General features: G+C 44.9%; 1 protein-coding gene across 3 annotated transcripts in view; it reads left to right on the plus strand.

Annotated features, from left to right (window-relative positions):
• Positions 1–4615: 4615 nt before the first annotated feature.
• Positions 4616–18723, plus strand: part of ltbp3 (latent transforming growth factor beta binding protein 3) — a 48003-nt gene continuing 33895 nt past the window's right edge. For 2 of the 3 annotated variants that reach the window (XM_076274792.1, XM_076274794.1), the window contains exon 1: positions 4617–5507. In XM_076274792.1, coding sequence (XP_076130907.1) covers positions 5264–5507 — 244 coding nt within the window. In that variant the 5' untranslated portion in view covers positions 4617–5263. Of the gene's footprint in view, positions 5508–18723 lie in introns of all 3 variants that reach the window. The other variant, XM_076274793.1, reaches the window with a different exon arrangement.

Below are 18723 nucleotides of genomic sequence, written 5' to 3' on the forward strand. Positions count from 1 at the left end.
ACAGTGGCAGTCAAAAGTCAAATAAACAAGAAATCAACGAGACCACAAACCAGAGAGAGACACAGGCAGAAATGTGCCCATACACACTCCCTCAGACACACACACACGCAATTTCGCCCTTGCACTCTCTCAGCCATACCAGACACAGCAGCCCTACCCGGTGGTGACTGTGCCCACATGCCCAGCCAACTGTAATTACAGTGTGTGTGTGTGTGTGTGTGACGTCAGGCGTGACTCCTGTAGGTCTTCCCTTTCCAGCTCCTCTGCTCCAAATCATACACTCTCCGACACACACACGTCAAATCGGCACTCCACCCCAGACAAAAACACCTCAATCTCATCAGACAGTGTGCATTATACTGGGATACACTAACATACAGTATGAGTTTGTGCAGTGTCTGTTCAGGAAGCCATGTCTCAAATATTGTTTGAAAAAAGAAAATGTTAAGAAGAAGCAGTATAGAATTACCAAGCATGGTGACGTACTCTTGTGTGTCTGGCTGTATGCAGTGTTAAATTAGTCAGCCTGTCTGAATAAGTACAATTTTACGACCCAAGAACTAAGATCTATACGAGTCTCAAGAAGTGTGTTAAATAAGACATTCAGTGAAGTTGTGCTTATAGGAAGGATTGTGGCATTATTGTTGTGAAAATGATAACAGTATGGTAGGCTTAGGAAACGTGTTGTTAGGACAAATTTACTTTTGTCTGCAAAATGAAAATAAGATTTAGTTGTCAAAATGAATTACTTTTTAAATTTGTTCACAACAGAGTTGTCCTTACAATTTCAGACGGAGTATAAAGGTGCTTTTTGTGGATAATTGTTTCCTTAAGGGCTTTGATATGATACAGAGAATTAGGCTTATATCATACAATAGAAAGCACAGACACACACACACACACACACACACACACACACACACACAGATACACACACAATCCATGTGTAATCTATTGAAAACATACATATTTTCACACAATCTTCTCACATTCATTCTAATCAACATCTCACCCTTACTGTATGTCTAACCCTAACACATAGCATGTCCAGCTGGCTGTGTTTGAAATGAAAAGGCTGTCTATTCTCAGGCCCAGTGGGTTTCTGGGCGCATGCCAGTACAGTAGCACCTCACAGACTCACAGTGAGCAACATTTACTGTTGAAACTTTTCGCACGTCTCTGTCAGCAGTCGTAGGCTGCCTGTTTATAATGTCAGGGCCAGGAGTTAGGGCATACACTGTGTGTGTGTGTGTGTGTGTGTGTGTATGTGAGTTTGTGCCCGTGTGTGTGTTTGTGTGTGTGTGTGTGTGTGTGTGTGTGCATTTCAATTAAGTAGCCTTGGTGGGAGTAATTGAATCAGAATCAGAGTTTGTGTTTGTTTGCATGGCTTGGGTGTGTGTGTGGGTGAGAATGTTTGAGGGTTTTGAAGTTGTCATCACCTCCCCCAAACCTACCCACACACATGCATGTACACTTTAACTTCATGAGACCAGTTTGTGTCTATGCCTTTGCCTCTGACAGCACAACAAGGATGTTTTATTAGCGCTGGACTATAATCCTATAGGAATAAACAGCAACACACTGGTGCCCACATCTCAAACCGTACCTCTGAATTCCACATTTGAGTGTGTGCACTAGTCCAGAGAGTACTGTCAGACATAACTAATGTGACAGCTGTGTGTGTGAGACAGCCACTGATTTTTCTAGTTGACAAGTTTTTCGTAATAGTTGTTGACTAGTCGACTCGTCGCTTCTAGCTTTTGGCAGTAGGTGTTATATCATTAGATGATTATCCATGGCAGACGTATTTTTATTGCTCTTTAATACAGCTGTACACAATTTACATTGTGACAATGGAACAGGTCTTATATGCAGGGAAGTACTTCCATACTTAAAAATGTCTAAACCTCTTAGCCTTTAGCCATTTTCTCCACAACTAGGGTGTGTGTGTGTGTGTGTGTGTGTGTGTGTGTGTGTGTGTGTGTGTGTGTGTGTGTGTGTGTGTGTTCATATATTCATATATGTGTGCATGCCATATGGAAATAGTTTCTTGTGCCATGTGCCATCCTATAAGCTAATGTCCAAGCAACCTCTCTGTCCAAAGCTGTTTTGGCTGGACCGTTTGAGGAGCCTCGTAAAACTTCTATATCGGCTGATATGACACCCAGTGAGTTTTGAGATCATTCAGGCAATAACCCTGGGCTGCCTGCCTCCGCCCATTTAAGTCCGCACACACCCACCCACCCACCGGTGAATCCATTGTCATCTTGCCTATTTTTAGGCCATGACTTGTGTTCTAACGCATGCATTTCCCTTCATCTTGACTTTGCTGTGCTGAATGCCAATGCAGTTGGGGAAGGGGGTCAGGGTACTTTCACGACAAGTGTTCAGATGTGTTTGGAAATCAGTGTGGACACACTCACAGTGATTACATTTGTTCTGAAAGTTGCTTTAGGGCAGTGGGGGTCGCTAGATGAAAAAAATCTTAAAACTATTAGAAATAGCATATTTTAGCCATACTTGTAACAAAAGATAAAGAATAGTAGTTACATTTCAAATAAAAACCTTTCTTTTGTGGTATTATGCTTGTGTTTCGATAGCCTTATTAGTGTGTGTGTGTGTTGTTGCGTGCAATGTTTGTATTCTTCTACCACCTCCAGGGATATTGATGGTTTCAAGTCAATGGCACCGTTATTTTGGGGGTCGCGGGCTGAAAAGTTTGGGAACCCCTGCTTTAGGGTCAAAGTATCTGCTAAAGACTTACTGTACCCATGATCATAACCATAACATAAGTTGTCAAGGCAGGAAAAAGACACCTGCCACTGTGTCAGCCTAGTGCACACTATGCAGTGTAGTTTAAGGCTAAAGGTAGAGGATGACTGGCATTAAACCTGGTATACAAAGGTCCAGGGAATAGGCCTACGACGCAGTAAGAGTGGTGGTATGGTGAGCATAAAGCTTGAAGTACATTCAACAGGGGACAGTCGTGGCCTACTGGTTAGGGCTGCGGGCTTGAAACCGGAGGGTTGCCGGTTCGATCCCCGACCAGTAGGAACGGCTGAAGTGCCCCTCACTGCTCCCTGAGCGCCGCTGTGGGCAGCTCACTGCTCCGGGTTAGTGTGTGCTTCACCTCACTGTGTGTGCTCTGTGTGTTCACTAATTCATGGATGGGATAAATGCAGGGACCAAATTCCTTGTATACGCAAGTTTACTTGGCCGAGAAACCTGATTTACATTTACAAATATGACAAACAGAGGTGAGTGTTCCTGGCGTACTTTTAAATTCCAACATTTTTGTATAAAAATGGTCAATTATTTGCTATTAGCAATAAGGCACTTGCCACAAACATTTGTTTCTGCTTGACGAATTTGACTGGCTTTAGACTAATCATACTTATCTTGTTTCATAGTATACCTCTCTGGTCTTTTGCACGGGACTTCATTTTACAGTGATACTGTCCCTATAAATATTTTTTCAGAGGGACAATGCAATGCAACACAAAGCAAATACAATGTGTGTGTGTGTGTGTGTAAGAGAGAGAGAGAGAGAGAGAGAGAGAGAGAGAGAGAGAGAGAGAGAGAGAGAGAATGTGTGTGTGTGTGTGTGTAAGAGAGAGAGAGAGAGAGAGAATGTGTGTGTGTGTGTGTAGAAATGTGTATCTTGCCCGTGAAATATTTCCATGTGAGAAAGAATATATGTGTGCCAATGGGGCCACGTACATCTCTGTTCTGTTAATGTATGTATGTGCGTGTCTTTCTGTTTGCGTACGTGTGTGTGTGTGTGTGTGTGTGTGTGGTGCTTGTGAGTGTGTACATACAATCTCTCTCTCTCTCTCTCTCTCTCTCTCTCTCTCTCTTTCTCTCTCTGTGTATATTGGCAGTGGATGGCGCTGTGTGGCAGATGTATGAGACTCTGTGAACCTTCTCCAGGCTGATGCAGTCATTTCCTTAGCGACTGAAGTCAAACATTCTCACTTTACGCAGATGTAGTGACTCAGTTCTCCTCCCTCTCTAACACTTTAGCTGCTTTCCTTTGTCAGTGTTCTCCTACCAGACTAATTTGCACCTTAACACTGGGGCTCCTCGCTCAAATTGTGCAACTGTCATCAGAAGGTAATTGGAAGGGGCCCACTCCAGTTTCAAGTAAAAGAATAGTATCAAAATACCTATATTGTCAGGAAATGTCACTAATTTTACCTGGGCCTAATAATTTCCCCAATTATTTTTTTCATAAAGCTACAGGTTAGGCTACATTGTTTTACTGAGCTGAACGCAAATATTTAATATTTGAATTATTTTCTTGTTTTTGGAAATTGCCTGATATGGTCTTGTTTTGCTGTCCTTGACTATAGGCTACTTGAACCCCGCAATTCATGTCACTATCATTATCTGAAGAAACCACAGTTGGACACATCCCGCAAGAAACGTATGCCTACAATCATGTCAAAGCCCACAGTCCATCCACTGGCTCCCTAGAACACTCCCTTCAGCCTCTCGCCTGGCAGCGTCCTGAGTCATAGACGTCGGCGTAGGAGGCGAAAGACTACCGCTGGTGTGTCTCACGGAACCGAAGTAGCGGAGCGACACGCACAGCTGGGCCGCCATGGTCACTGGTTTTCGGTGGGAGTGGGGTTGAGGTGAAGGGGGGACACAAGGGGTGGATAGCAAAAAAAAAAAAAAACAACGAAACCACTTTCAGCTTAGCTCCTGCACTGGCTGGCCCCTGGCCAACTCAACTCGGAGTGGGTTGGCTCCTCTTCCTCCATCTCCCCTCCCTTCTTTCCCAAACTCAGATACGCACACACGAGCCATCTACGCGCGAGCAAAGAGAAAGACGAATGAGAAAAAGGGAAATTTTGGGATAAACTGTGTTTGTTGAAGAAAGGGTTTCTCGTCGCAGGATATTCCTTTTCAGATGGTCTTCGGTTACTTATACGTCTTATGTAAACTTTTCAAAATGTGTCACGTTCTTAACAAGTCACTTTTAAGCAGCGGTGAGACGTAAATAGTTGTTTATTGTAAACGTAGACGGGAACAGTTAGGCTAATACCATTTCGCAGAATCTCTTTTCAAATAGTGGTCATTTAAGTTAATTTTCCCCCAATTATCATCGAAGTAGAATAACACGTTAGTTTTGCTCTAGCGTGTTGCTTTGTTGTTGTTTGTTTGTGCTTTCCCCACTCGTGGATCTGGCAAGGTTCAGCTACCTTGTGACTCCGTGAATGCCCCGTTTTCTCTCGGTACAACGGTGAAGGATGCCAGAATGCCTTCGCTGATCATCTCCCATCTGCTCGTCATCTGGCTAGCTGTCCAGAGGTTGGCCCTTTGCGCCGAGCGCGCTTCGACTCGGGAGCGCTTCAAAGTGGTCATCGCTCCACTGATCTGCAAACGGACATGTCAACGGACGGGTCAGTGTCAAGACACCTGCGAGCAGGGCAACAACACCACCCTGATTGGAGAGAACGGACAGTCTGCTGACACCCTCACTGGCCGGGGTTTCAGAGTTGGTGAGTTGGAAACTGCTTTCACACATTCGCCAAAACGCCCAGCATCATTGTGATTGCAACCTAGACTTCTCAGTTGTTCTCATACCTAGGTGGTGTCCTGGTAAAGCGGTGTAGATTAGAATGTTGTGATGCGTTGAATAACATAGTATATGCCAAGCAATATAGTTTGTCAATTATATTTATATCAAAATATTTGTATTTATGACGTGGCCAAGAACTGGTAAATTATCGTGTAGCCTATTATATCTTCTTTTTTTTTATTCTTGGTGGTCCTCTCGAAGGTTAACGTTTGGTCCACGTACTCTTTCTTCTAAAGAAATAACTCCCATTGCATTTACTTGGCCTATTTTTTCCTCATCAAGCTTTCCAACAACACTTGTTTTATTGTTTCCTGAATTCTGGTGTAAACGGTGGCATTTCTTCACAAGTTGTGCTTTTAACTGCTCAATTAATTGTTGTTCCTCATGGGGTGCAGATAAGCATATTGGTCAAATTGCTCCCATCTGCAGAACCACTGAGGTACCGTAGGCCTAGTTCTGCAGCATAGTGCTCCACATATTGTTACAACAGGACCAGCTTAGTATGGGCTCATAGTTTAATAAATACAGAGCCCATATTATGTGAGTTTTTCTTACACACATTCTTACACACTCATTTTGAAACATATTGCCTTTTACTCTTTTCTTGGAGCCCAGCTTGCCCTGTGGACGGTGTAATGGTTTTTGCATATTGTCTGGCTGGTGGAAGCTGGACCTGCGTGCTGTATCAGATTGGTTGTGGAGAGGCACGGTGCCACAGAGTCTGCCCAGGGGTCTGCTTAGCACAGCCCCTCTTATTCACACACACACACACACACACACACACACACACACACACACACACACACACACAAATGAACATGTTCCAAGTCCAACTATTCTGCATGAAGTCATACACTTCCAACTGTCCAGCCAAAACAAAATAAAGAGTGCTGTGTTTGTGTGTGTGTGTGTGTCCACGTGTGGGTATTTCTCTCTCTCTCTCCCTCTCTCTCTCTCTCTCTCTCTCTCTCTCTCTCTCTCTGTGTGTGTGTGTGTGTGTGTGTGTGTGTGTGTGTGTGTGAGTGTGTGTATGTTAAGGGAAAGGAAAATAACTGATAACTGTGTGCGTAGGCTTGAGCAGCATTTGAAGTGTGATTGATGGCTGGAGATGCCTGAATGAGAGGAATGATGCTGCCAGGGTGTGTGGGTGTGCACTGTGATTATTTGCAAGGCTTTCTCATTTGCAATATTGAGCCTCAGAAGCGGGAGATACCAATTGGGCTGTCTGTAATCCAGGGACATCATTTTTGTGTCATTTATTTCCCATCCCAACAACTTTCCCATTTCCTTCTTTCTGTCTTTTCATTCCCTCCCTCATCAACCCTCTCTCTGCATGTCTTTCTTGCTCTCTCTGTATTTCTTTCTTCCTGTCTGTCTTTCTGTCTCAGTTTAACTCTCTCCTTTGCTCGTAACCAAAAGCCCCTAATTATGTTGCCGAGATGAAGATTTGCTTTTGACTTGTGAACAGGGCCCAAAAATAAACGCCCGTGGTAAAAATAAAGTGAGGAAACTGATTCACCGGCCGTGAAAGCTACTTTTATGGCGATGCGTGTGCTCCGCCGGCCTTGAAGATTTTTCGACTGTGAGGCACTGTGGTCAGGGGGAGGCCGGGCCGTTTGAGTTGCCGCCGCCCGGCCACTACTCACTCCTCCATTTTCAAAACAACACCACAGCTCACCCAGCCACCCTCCCAGATCCCAGTCCTCTCTGAGGTTGTCGTTGTCACTTTCATTAGACATTCGACTTCTCTGACCCGCATTGCACGTCGTTGTCCATCCTCACTCCTTTTGACTCTAGTTCTGGCCTCATTTGATTTATGCTGGCCGTGGCATTAATGTAATTGTTTGTGTATATTTGAGACATAAATCCTGCTCTGTTGACCGTTCAAATGACCCGCGAGAGGAAATGGAAACATACCACAGTCTCCGCCTGTAACAGAACATCAAACATCTCCAGTGCTGTTTAAACTTTTAACTAAAGGCATATTAAGTCTGCGTTACAGCATTCAGGGTTTCTGTGTCATGCTGTGACATATGTACTTGTAACAAAAGCACTTTGGCTTTTCCTTTTCTTTTGTCTTCTGTTTTAGTGAGCCGTTTCTTTAGTAAAACTCAACAGTTGCTCTTAGTGGCCTGTAGCATATAGTATTCTTTTTTGTTAAATCGCAGTATTGGTGAAAGGGAACTGTATCAGACAGCTGAATGGGGCTGCTGCTGCTGTACTGAGACTGTAGCTGGACAGTAAGTTGTGTTTGTCCAGGCCTTTGTCCAGTTCTGTCCCTGTCCAGATGTCTGCAGGGCTTACTCATGGCAATGTGAGCTAGGGCAGCCCCCTTCAGTCGTCTGAGTGGTGTCACTGTATGTGTATCACGCTAGTCATTGCATGATCTGACCGTGATAAATTAGGAAAGCTGAACACTCCGACTGAATGGTGATGATTAATATATAGGAGCATTGGAGGAAAGAACTTGACACTAAGACAGAGGTGATGCAGAGGGGGAGCTGAGGTCTGTTGTAAGTGTTGGAGGTGGAGAGAATTATGTGTCCAAATGTAGACACACACACTCACACACAGCAATGTAACTCCCCCTCTATCACAAACACACACACACACACACACACACACACACGTCTTTCTCTCTTCCTCTCTATATCTCTTTTTTCATTCTCTATTACACACATACGCACACACATTCACACACACACACACACACACACACTGACACACTCTATCTCTCTCTCCTTGGAGTCAGCACCCATGGAATTTTGTAGAATTTTCTTGCGTGTTAAAATGGCCGCAGCTGCTGGCAGAGGCACACAGAGAGTTTTCCAGGTCAGGCCGGCCCTGCGCTCATTGGGCCTGTTAACCCTGAGAAGCCGATTAAAGAAGCCCCTGTATCACGCCTCCCTTCACAGAATAGCCTAATCAATGTGACCAGCAGTTTGTTCAGTTTATTCAATCTCAAAAGTCCCACAACTGTTTTCTTTAACCCAGAGCATGGACTTCAGCGCTGTTCAAGAAAAATAAAGCTGGTTGCTAATATGCCCACATCAGATCAGGGCCCAATCCAGAGTGAGCTTCTATCTGCCTCGGTTGCTGATAGTAAACAATGCTCTGTTCCTGTGAGTGACTCCTGTACATATTTGGATGTTGGATATGTTGTATGATATTATACAGGGATATTCCACACAGCTTTGCCATTTAAAATTATGATAGCAGATCACTTTCTCTCTGTTCTAGCTTTAGTCATATGCACATTGTCTGTTTGTATACATACGGCTTTTACAGCAATCTATCTTATCACAGATTTACGTGAGTTAGCTAGGTTTAATTAGTGCCTGTTGTGCTCTTATTTGAGTTTGGCTGGCTAGTCTGTTAGCTGTTAGCATGTTAGCTTGCTAGTTTAAGAAATAAACTCTCAATGCCCATTTAACATTCCTGAAGGGGATTCACAAATCCTATCAGTGCAGCCAGAAAGACCCCAAGAGTCAAAAGCAGAGTGGTCAGTACTTGACCTGTAGTTGAGGGCAGAATCCATTTAGTCAACACATTAGCTAAATATTTGTGCAGGGTGAATTGAGATGATGGATGCAGGGGAGTGTCTGTGCAGAGGCCAGGCTGTTAGAAATCACTCCAGACTTGGAGAAACAAAATTTCTCATTTCATTAGTGCTGCCACATATAAGACCTGCACAGATAAGCAGACCCAAGCCAGAGATTTGGAAAAACAAAACCTCTCCAAACCTCCATTAATCTGCTCCCTCTCTCTGTTCTTCCCAGACCAGCGCTGGTATTTTCCAATTTTTATTGACACCCGTTATGCCCTGTCTCCTCTTGAGCCTTCTGTTGGTTGAATGGTTTCAAACCTCAGACTGCTTCCTTGACAACATTGCTGAAAGATTCCACTAGTAAGGACTACATCAGAGCTATTTCTCACTCTCCAACTCACCAACTCTCTCTCTCTCTCTCTCTCTCTCTCTCTGTCTCTCTCTCTCTCTTCCTCCCTCACACACCTACCCTGACAGTAGAGGAAATCCGCTGGGGTCTGATTCAGCTTAACTGTGGCAGCCAGCTTTAAATCAGCTGACAAAAGAGGACTCTTCAGAGGAAGTTAGTGCGTACAGGTGCCCTTTGATCTGCCCATATTATCCAGATAGTTTATTACTGGGAGAAACACCTCACCGCACTGAATTAAAATAGCACTAAGGAGTTCTTGCGTGAAACACCAACATGGCTGCCACCGATAAAAGCTAGAAAGCATGCTAACTAATGTATTTTGCTGATTTTGCTTTTAAGATGACATTGTGCTCTAAAAGCTGTTCTTATTTTATTTTCACTGGGTTTCGAACCTGAGTCATTGTTTTTGACAGCGAAGGTTTGCTGTGTGTGTGTGACTGTGTGACTGTGTGTGTGTGTGTGTGTGTGTGTGTGTGTGTGTGTGTGTGTGTGTGTGTGTGTGTGTGTGTGTAGGTCTGTGTGTGTATGTAAGTGTGTGAAGTGTGAATTTGTAAAAAAAAAAGTTTGTTATTTTATTTTGCCATTTTGTGTCAGATGCCCTTGGTCATAGGGTTGGTACAAGCATCAGGAAACGGTGGAGGACTGCAGAAGAAGTCACGGAAGAGTTACTACATAGTTTTAGTGTTTTGGGAGATTTCCTAGACTTTTGTGCTTCATGGCTGTGTTCTGCTGCTGCTATGTGATGGCAGAGACCTTCTGTGTGCAGAGCAGCCCTGACACAGCTGATGTATGAGGGCCCCGGCCTGTAAACACAAACAGGGGAAGTGCAGTGAAATAGTAGAGGGAAATAAAAAGAGACGAAGAGGAGTCGGATACAGATGGAAAGAGAAGGAGAGAACTGGAGTGAGTGAGAGAGTGTGGGAAGGAAGGAGAGAGAGGGGGGGGAGGAGAGAGAGGGGGAAGGAGTGAGAGAGAAGGAGGGAGAAAAGACGATGAGATTTACAGTGAGTAGACAGTGAGATGGAGAGATGCATAGACGATAAAGGAAAGAGGACAGGAAGTGGAGGAGCAGAATTTAAGAATGAAATGAAAGCGAGAGAAAACGAGATAGATAGAGAGAAAGAGAGAGAGGGAGAGAGAGAGAGGGAATGCAGTGAGGTCATTCATCTTTCTGTGTGTTTACTCATCCCTTTGCTCACTGTGTTTTATTGCGAGGCCTGTGTTTGCTGGATAGAGCATGTCTGTTTTCTCCCTCCCAGAGGTTGCTACCGCTGAGGTATTCACCACACAAAGCTACCCCAGTGCAGGCACACCTACCACAATCCAAGTTTTGGCCTGGACACTCACTGATCCCAAACCAGTGCTTTATTCTTCAAGATCAGTAGTACTGCACAAAAACTGAGATGAATAGTGACCCTGGATGCAGTTCATTGCATTGCATTTATAGCGTGATACGATACAATAGCATCTTTCTTTCTTTCTTTTTATTTATTTGGTTGATGCCTTCATCCACAGTGACTTACAGATGTATCCAAAGTGGCTCACAGATTGCAGGGCCAGACTTCCCGGAGCAACTCGGGGTTAAGTGTCTTGCTCAAAGGCACAACGGAGGCAGCTGGGAATCAAACTCACAACGGTTCTACTACCACATGCCAACTCTGTTCCTTAGTCATGCAGTGACCCAATGTTGCGTGTCCTCATGCCTAGTATATGTAGATTGAGTAGAACTTATAACTAGGGGCAGCTGTGGCCTACTGATTAGGGCTTCGGGCTTGAAACCGGAAGGTTGCCGGTTCGGGGAAGTGCCCACATCCACGGCTGAAGTGCCCTTGAGCAAGGCACCTAACCCCTCACTGCTCCCCGAGCGCCGCTGTAGCAAGGCAGCTCACTGTGCGGGGTTATTGTGTGCTTCACCTCACTGTGTGGTCACTGTGTGCTCTGTGTGCTTCACTAATGGGATGGGATAAATGCAGAGACCAAATTTCCCTCACAGGATCAAAAAAGTATCTATACGGTCTTATACTTATACTTATACTTATACTTATACTTATACTTATACTAGCCTACTGCATTTTACTACTTTCTCTGTTAACTCATTTCAAGAAAACCTGGAGTTGGAAATAGTGTAAATACTCTGCTGAAAAAAAGAACAGCTAGAAACCAGCTTATGCTGGTAGCTGGTTTTAGCTGGTTTTTAGCTGGTCTTTGCTGGTTTTCTTCCAGCTCTTGCTGGTCTTTGCTGGTGTAGCTGGGTGGGGCCACCAGGTGGGCATGCTGGCGTGACCATCTGAGGAAGCTGGTCATGCTGGTGTGACCAGACTGTCATGTGGGATATAGCTGGTGTATGATGGTTATGCTGGTGACCAGCCTGCCAAGTTTGACAATGATGGTGGAAGATGGTCATGCTGGTTTTCTAGAATGACCAACATAAGCTGGCATGGCCAGTTAAACCAGCAATGTAAGACAAGCAACACCAGCTAACATGACCAGCTTCAGGTGGTACGACAAGCCAAACAAGCTAAAATACCATCGTAAGCTGGGTAAACCAGCTGAAGGTATGTTTTCGCAAGAGTTTTGCTGGTCTAGCTGGTCAACCATCATATAATGGTCAAACAAGCTAGTTAACAAGCTGGTCAACCAACAATTAAACCACCTTAAGCTGGTCAGAATGTTTTTTCAGCAGGTTAGTCATTTAGTATGTTGCACAGCAGCCTTTTTTCCAATAGAAGATACAGTACAAAGGATAGTCATTTCTATCCAGCATCGCAGATGCCCTGAGGTGCTACTGAAAGAGAAAATTACTTTTTCCTTTTAGGAAAGTTTGGAATACATGAGTGGGAGAGAGAGACAGAGAGAGAGAGAGAGTGTCTGTGTGTGTGTGTGTGTGTGTGTGTGTGTGTGTGTGCGTGTGTGTGTGCGCAAGTGTGGTTGGTTGCATATATGTGTGTGTGTGTGTGTGTGTGTGTGTGTGTGTGTAGGTTGTGTACAGTTGACTGTGTGTGTGTGACTGTGTGTTTGCAAGTGTATGTGTTTGTGTGTGTATGTGTATGTGTAAGAAGTGTGTGTGTGCGCGCTTGAGTGCTTGTGTGTACCTGCATCCTTGTGCATGCACGGAGGAATAGATTGCGGGGTAATTGAGAGGTTATGAAAACAAAGCACAACTGCTTGCCCTGGCCGCTTGCTGCCCTCTTCCTCAAATGGTTTATTTTCCCACTTACACACACACACACTTGCAAACACGCAAACAGACATACACAGTCAACTGTACACAACCTACACACATACATACACACACACACACACACACGAACAAATACACAACCAACCACACCCACGCACACATACACTCTCTCTCTCTCTCTCTCTCACACACACACACACTTGCAAACACTCACACAGACACACAGTCAACTGTACACAACCTACACACGCACACACAAATACACAACCAACCACACTTGCACACACACACAACACGCACATTCTCTCTCTCTCTCTCTCTCTCTCTCTCTCTGTCTCTATCACACACACACACACACACACACACACACACACACCAAGAGTCCCTCTCCTCTACTCTCCTCTCCTCTCATCCCTCCTTCCCTCCCTCGTTTCCTGCCCACCGGCGCTGCCAAGCCTTGGGTGCTGTGGTCGGGAGCGGGTAGCCCAAAAACCGGACGCCTCCCTGGAGAGAGGGCCACATCCATGGCAGTGCCCGGCCGGGGAATGCGAGCCTCGCCAGTCTGCCAGGCCGAGCTTCCCCACGCTCTATTTCTGACCTCACTCTGTCCTCTCCCTTCTCCTCGCAGGTCACAAAATGGCCAGCATGGTTTTGTTTCTCATGAGGAGTCGCTTTTAGCTTTTTTTGTACCCAGGTGTTTGGTTTCCTGTCTAATCTTCCCCCTGCCCCTCTCTCTGTCTGTGACTATTTGCTGCCACTACACACACACACACACACACACACACACACACATACACACACACACACACTCACACAATGACCACTTTTTTCATCAGTGCATGTAGGTTAAAAGCCAGAGGCCGCCATTCATAGTCTTGAGGCAGCCTAGCCCACTGCAGGATCCCTTTGGGTCCAGATAAGTCCCGAAATACTGTAGTGGGTGTATGTGGCTGTTTATGGGGGGAAAAACCCTGTGGCATTCATCAAACTTACATGCTACACGTCAGATGTGTTTGTGTAGAAATAGGACTACTGTGAGTGTGTGTAATTACTTTTGTATCTTATTGCCACTTATTTCCTAATTTTCACGAAGCACGAAGCAGGGTGAGTTCAGGTCACAGTTTGACTGATTTCTCAGAGTTGTGTTTCTTCTACTCTCACTCTCCCTTTTGCTCTTTTTCATTTCTCCCCGTGTTTCTCTCATCGCTTGCTTTTCGTCCTTTTTTTTCATCTCGTAATTCTATCTCTCTCTCCCTCTCCTGAATATCTTCCTGTTTTTTTCATCTCCCTCTCCTCCCCCACCTTCACTCGTTTTTTTACAAGGATAAACACAGTTTTTAATACTTTTGGTTCTACCGCCACAAACGCTGCTACTGAAAAGCCGAGACTCGTATAAAAGTCAGTCACATGTTTATTTGCCCATCATGGCAGGGATTTCTCATGTCGTATGAATTCCCCTTCTGCGAGCTGTATTCCCGTCAGCAGAGGCAGGCCACGCTGGAGGGAAAAATCCCAGCGAAGAGGAGGTTTTGATGGGCCTGGGCGTGGATGGAGATGGAATGAGTGTCTACCAAATTGTTTTTGGCAGGGAAGGTTTTGAAAAACAAAACACCAATTAAGAGTTAAAGCAGGGCCTAGAGTGTGAAGAGGGAATGTGTGTGTGTGTGTGTGTGTGTGTGTATGCTTGTGTGTGTTTGTGTGTATGTGAGTGAGTATATTTGTGAAAGAGGCGTCTTTGCTCTGCTCTTCCTTTTTTTTTTTTGGAGAGGGCAATATTGAAACTCACACGCTCAAACAAACACCCTCATTTGCCCAGTTTAAAGTGCTTTTGCGGGGCTGGAAGTTGGTGGAGGGGGGCAGTGTATATGGATGACTGTGTGTGTATGCGTGTGTGTGTATGTGTGTGTAGCACAGGGGAGAAGGAGGGGAGAGAGCAAGAAGAAAGAGCACAGTTATTTAAAGCCGGGTAGAGGAATGTGTTTTGCTGGGTAGACTGAGTGCGGTAGAGAGTCAGTGAGCTAACTGCCTGCCTGTTGCTTTTCTCCCCCAACGGTGGGAGCTCGAGGGATTAGCCTCAGCTAAATGCTGAAAAACAATACCACTAATCTCCATCTTTGAGATTGGGCACCCCACCCTTATCACACCACCCAACATCCAACACAACAGCAGCCGCAACAGGGAGGGAAGAAACCGATATGCCTCAGCAATGTTAGTGCAGTCAAAGAGGAGTAATGAATTCTCTGTTTGTTTTTATAGCAAGTGGATCATTCCATCAAGACAAGATTTAAAGACTTGGAGATTTACAGTGGGCCCATACGCATCCCCATAAAGACTTTTATTTGCCACAGTGCTTAGACCACTCTTGTTCTGGGCTATAAATGGAATCCTCTGTAGTTTAATGTGTGTGTTGGATGTTGCTGTAGGCAAAGCAAAACTAAGTGTTTTAATAGATACAAACCTGAGAAAGAATAGAAGAGGATGGTGGTGCTGAAAAATGGCACCAAGTAGACCACACGCCCAGGCGAGCGTCAGCAGATCTAAGTACTTTTAATCTTGCGTGTGCAATAGCATCATAAATCTACTTTTTTTACAGTAGAGAGAGAGTGCCTAGCTAAGACGCATAATTACATTTATTACAGGAGGGAAAAAGGTCCCCACACCCCTTATGGTGAGGATCAAGGTCTTTTTTGGAGACTAATTGCCTCTGTGGAACACCAACAAAGCACAAACCCCTACCAGGCCACTGACTGGAGCCGGCACAGATATAGTCCGTATTGGGTCCAGGCCTGGGGGATAGATGATCATTTAGAATCGCTTTGTTTGGTAAAATCACCCTTGTGTTTAGTCCTCAGAAATGATCTTCTCAGTGTTTATTGGGTGTGATTTCTCAGGATAATGAAGTGCGTGGAGAGGGAGATGGGTCAGCCCGAGGGAGGAGGCAGAGAGGGTCAGTGTGACTCTCTGACTCACGGAGGACACTAATGAGTGATTTCCAGACGGTGTTTGTGGCGGAGGTGAAAAATTCTGAGGTTTGTTTGCCTGTGGGGACAGCAGGTGACATTTACAGAGGGGGCTGTTCGTCAGAAGAACAACAAATAAGCAGTCACTGCTGTGTGAGTCCTTCTGAAGTGCACAGTCCAGATGGAAAACACCTTTTCAGCTCCAAAAGCAGCATGTTCCACTTGTGTGAAATTAGAGTCTGTGGCCGAATAACGGTCTTATTCTTGACTGTGACACATAGAGACAGTTAGCTTCAGCGGTATTCATGGCTCCAGTTATACAGTACAATTTAAAATGGACACTTTTATTTCGGTGCAGTATGCAATAGAATCATGGGCTTGACTTGAGAAACATTTAGAGATGTTTATTCTGATCTTGGTAATGGATATGTGAGCAGAAGCGCTAGCTACACTTTGTCCATTGAATGTATTTGTGGATCATTTGACCAGTGAGACCTCCTTTTATCCAGTTGAATGAGGACACAGAGAAAGTGTGACAAAGATGGAAATGATAGAGAGAGAGAGAAAGAGAGAGCGAGGCGGAGGAGAGCAAGGAGAGGCTGAGAAGCGAGAGGAATGAAAGACAGCACACGTACTGTAATCATCTCAGTTTAGCACTCTCAGCAGACTGTCACAAGGGCTGCCTCTGCACCTGCCTGTGCACAAATACCCAAAGGCCACCCTGGCTGTGACATCACAATCCCAGACGCTTGCCAGCATTCCGTCTGGCCTGCCAGGAATCTGTCATCAGTCTGGTGCACTAGGCCTCAGTTCTACTGTTGCCAAGGTTATGACAAGTTCGAGCCCCCCTCTGGGCTATGGAGGCAGCCTGGCATCAAGCAGCAAGTGATACAATGAAACAAGGGGGAGATATCATAATCACAGAATGCATTTGGATTTTATTGACGCATATGTCTATTTTTATGTTTTATTTATGTTAGTGTTGACATACTATTGCTTTTATGAAAAAAAGAGAGAGAGAGAGTGAATATTGTGCATGGGCACAATGTGAGTGATTAATATTAAGATAAACTTTGGATCAGGCATTGTTTAGACAGAAGTCTTCAGGCTGTTCTTACGTTCCTACCAAATCACTTCCTATACAGGTGTCTGATTGTGTGTGTGTGTGTGTGTGTGTGTGTGTGTGTGTGTGTGTGTGTGTGTGTGTGTGTGTGTGTGTGTGTGTGTGTGTGTGTGTGTGTGTGTGTGTGTGTGTGTGTGTGTGTGTGTGTGTGTGTGTGTGTGTGTGTGTGTCTGTCTGTCAGGGGCAGCTGTGGCATACTGGTTAGGGCTTTGTGCTTGTAACTGAAGGGTTGCCGGTTCGATCCCAGACCCAGTAGATAAAATGTGGGTGGAGGAAGTGGTTGAGCACTGCTCTCCCATGCCCACATCCACGGCTGAAGTGCCCTTGAGCAAGGCACCTAAACCTCACTGCTCCCCGAGCGCCGCTGTAGCAGGCCGCTCACTGCTCCGGGTTAGTGTGTGCTTTACCTCACTGTGTGCTGTGTGTGTTTCACTAATTCACAGATTGGGATAAACGCAGGGACCAAATTTCCCTCACGGGATCAAAAGAGTATAGAGACTATACTTACTTACCGGTACTATACTGACTGTCTGACTGTCTGTGTGTATCTGTCTGTCTCTGTGTGTGTGTTGGCTCAGTTTAGATTTTTATTCTCTTCTGTTTTTGTTCTCTTCCTCTGTTGCATGCTTGCAGTTGCTCTTACAGTATGTAGTTCCTCTAATGTATTGAATCATTATTTGTTGAGTTTGGTGCTGATTAGGAGTTTACGACAACTGGAATCATATCTTTCAGAATAGAAAAACTCCAAAAACTAAAACCCAAGAAACTCTATATTTGGAGGATATATTTGGGACAAGGCTGCTAGAAACCTACTAGGTGCTATCTGAACAAACAAGATATTTAGTTGCTTTTACATTTGCATTGGCTCCTAACCTTGCCTTCACTTGTCTTACCAGAGATTAGAGACAAGGTTGTACATTCTGAAACTTGTCGTCTGATTTGTTGATAATGATGGAAGTGGTAGAACCACTGCTTTACCACAGCCTGGTACATGGAGTTTGATGATTTGAGATTCATATACCTTTAATACCCAGAGAATACCCAGGAATGAAAGTCTTGTTTCAGAGGTTACGGTTGAACTATTATGTGTGTGTGTTTGTGTATGTGTGTGTGTGTATGTGTATGTGTATGTGTATGTGTGTGTGTCTGTGTGTGTGTCTGTCTGTCTGTGTGTGTGTGTGTGTGTGTGTGTGTGTGTGTGTGTGTGTGTGTGTGTGTGTGTGTGTGTGTACAGCCCCCCAAAGCGTCCCTCTTTGGGGTCACCATGGGCACTCTGTTCCCCTTGAGTGAGTCGGAAGCGTGGCAGACGGTTCTCAGGCGGGTGTATTTTTGAAAAGGCCCGTGATTATGTCATTTTCTCTGGGTTCCGCTGTTGGCATCCCTGTCTGGCCTGCCCCCCTCTCCTCCCCCCACCCCCTTCCTCTCAACCCAACGCACACCTCCCTCGCTCAGTGTTACTGTGGTCACACCAGCGGGGCCTGGACAGGGCTATTTAAGGCTGAGGTTGGTTGGTGCGAGAGTTAAACGTCCAGCTCAGCAAAAGAGAATGCTGAATGCTCAGCTCTCCGCTGTTATCTCACTGAGCTGTGGTCCAGGGTGCTTTTTGTTGGCTGCTACTGCCACCCACACAGACTAAGAAAAAAAAAGGCTGGCGATCTCACCATGATTTCATTACGCTGATTTGAATCACTTCCTGTAGTCCTTTCCCCCCCTGTAAAAACAACAAGAACACAGCACACAAGTAAACAAACAAACCAACACAAACTATTTATTTGGAACTATTGGTGACCCCAATTGCTTTCATACATTCTATAAACATTGTTTACATGTGTATGTCTGAGGCCTATGAACACTGTATGAATTGAAGGTTATGAATATAATGTGACATGATATGCTATTTGTGAGACTTTATTGAT

This window comes from Alosa pseudoharengus, unplaced genomic scaffold (genome assembly GCF_046254945.1).
Source record: "Alosa pseudoharengus isolate Yale_2024_CS ecotype anadromous, Long Island Sound unplaced genomic scaffold, YU_APseudo_1.1 YU_APseudo_1.1_scf_8, whole genome shotgun sequence".
NCBI classification, from domain to species: Eukaryota; Metazoa; Chordata; class Actinopteri; order Clupeiformes; family Clupeidae; genus Alosa; species Alosa pseudoharengus.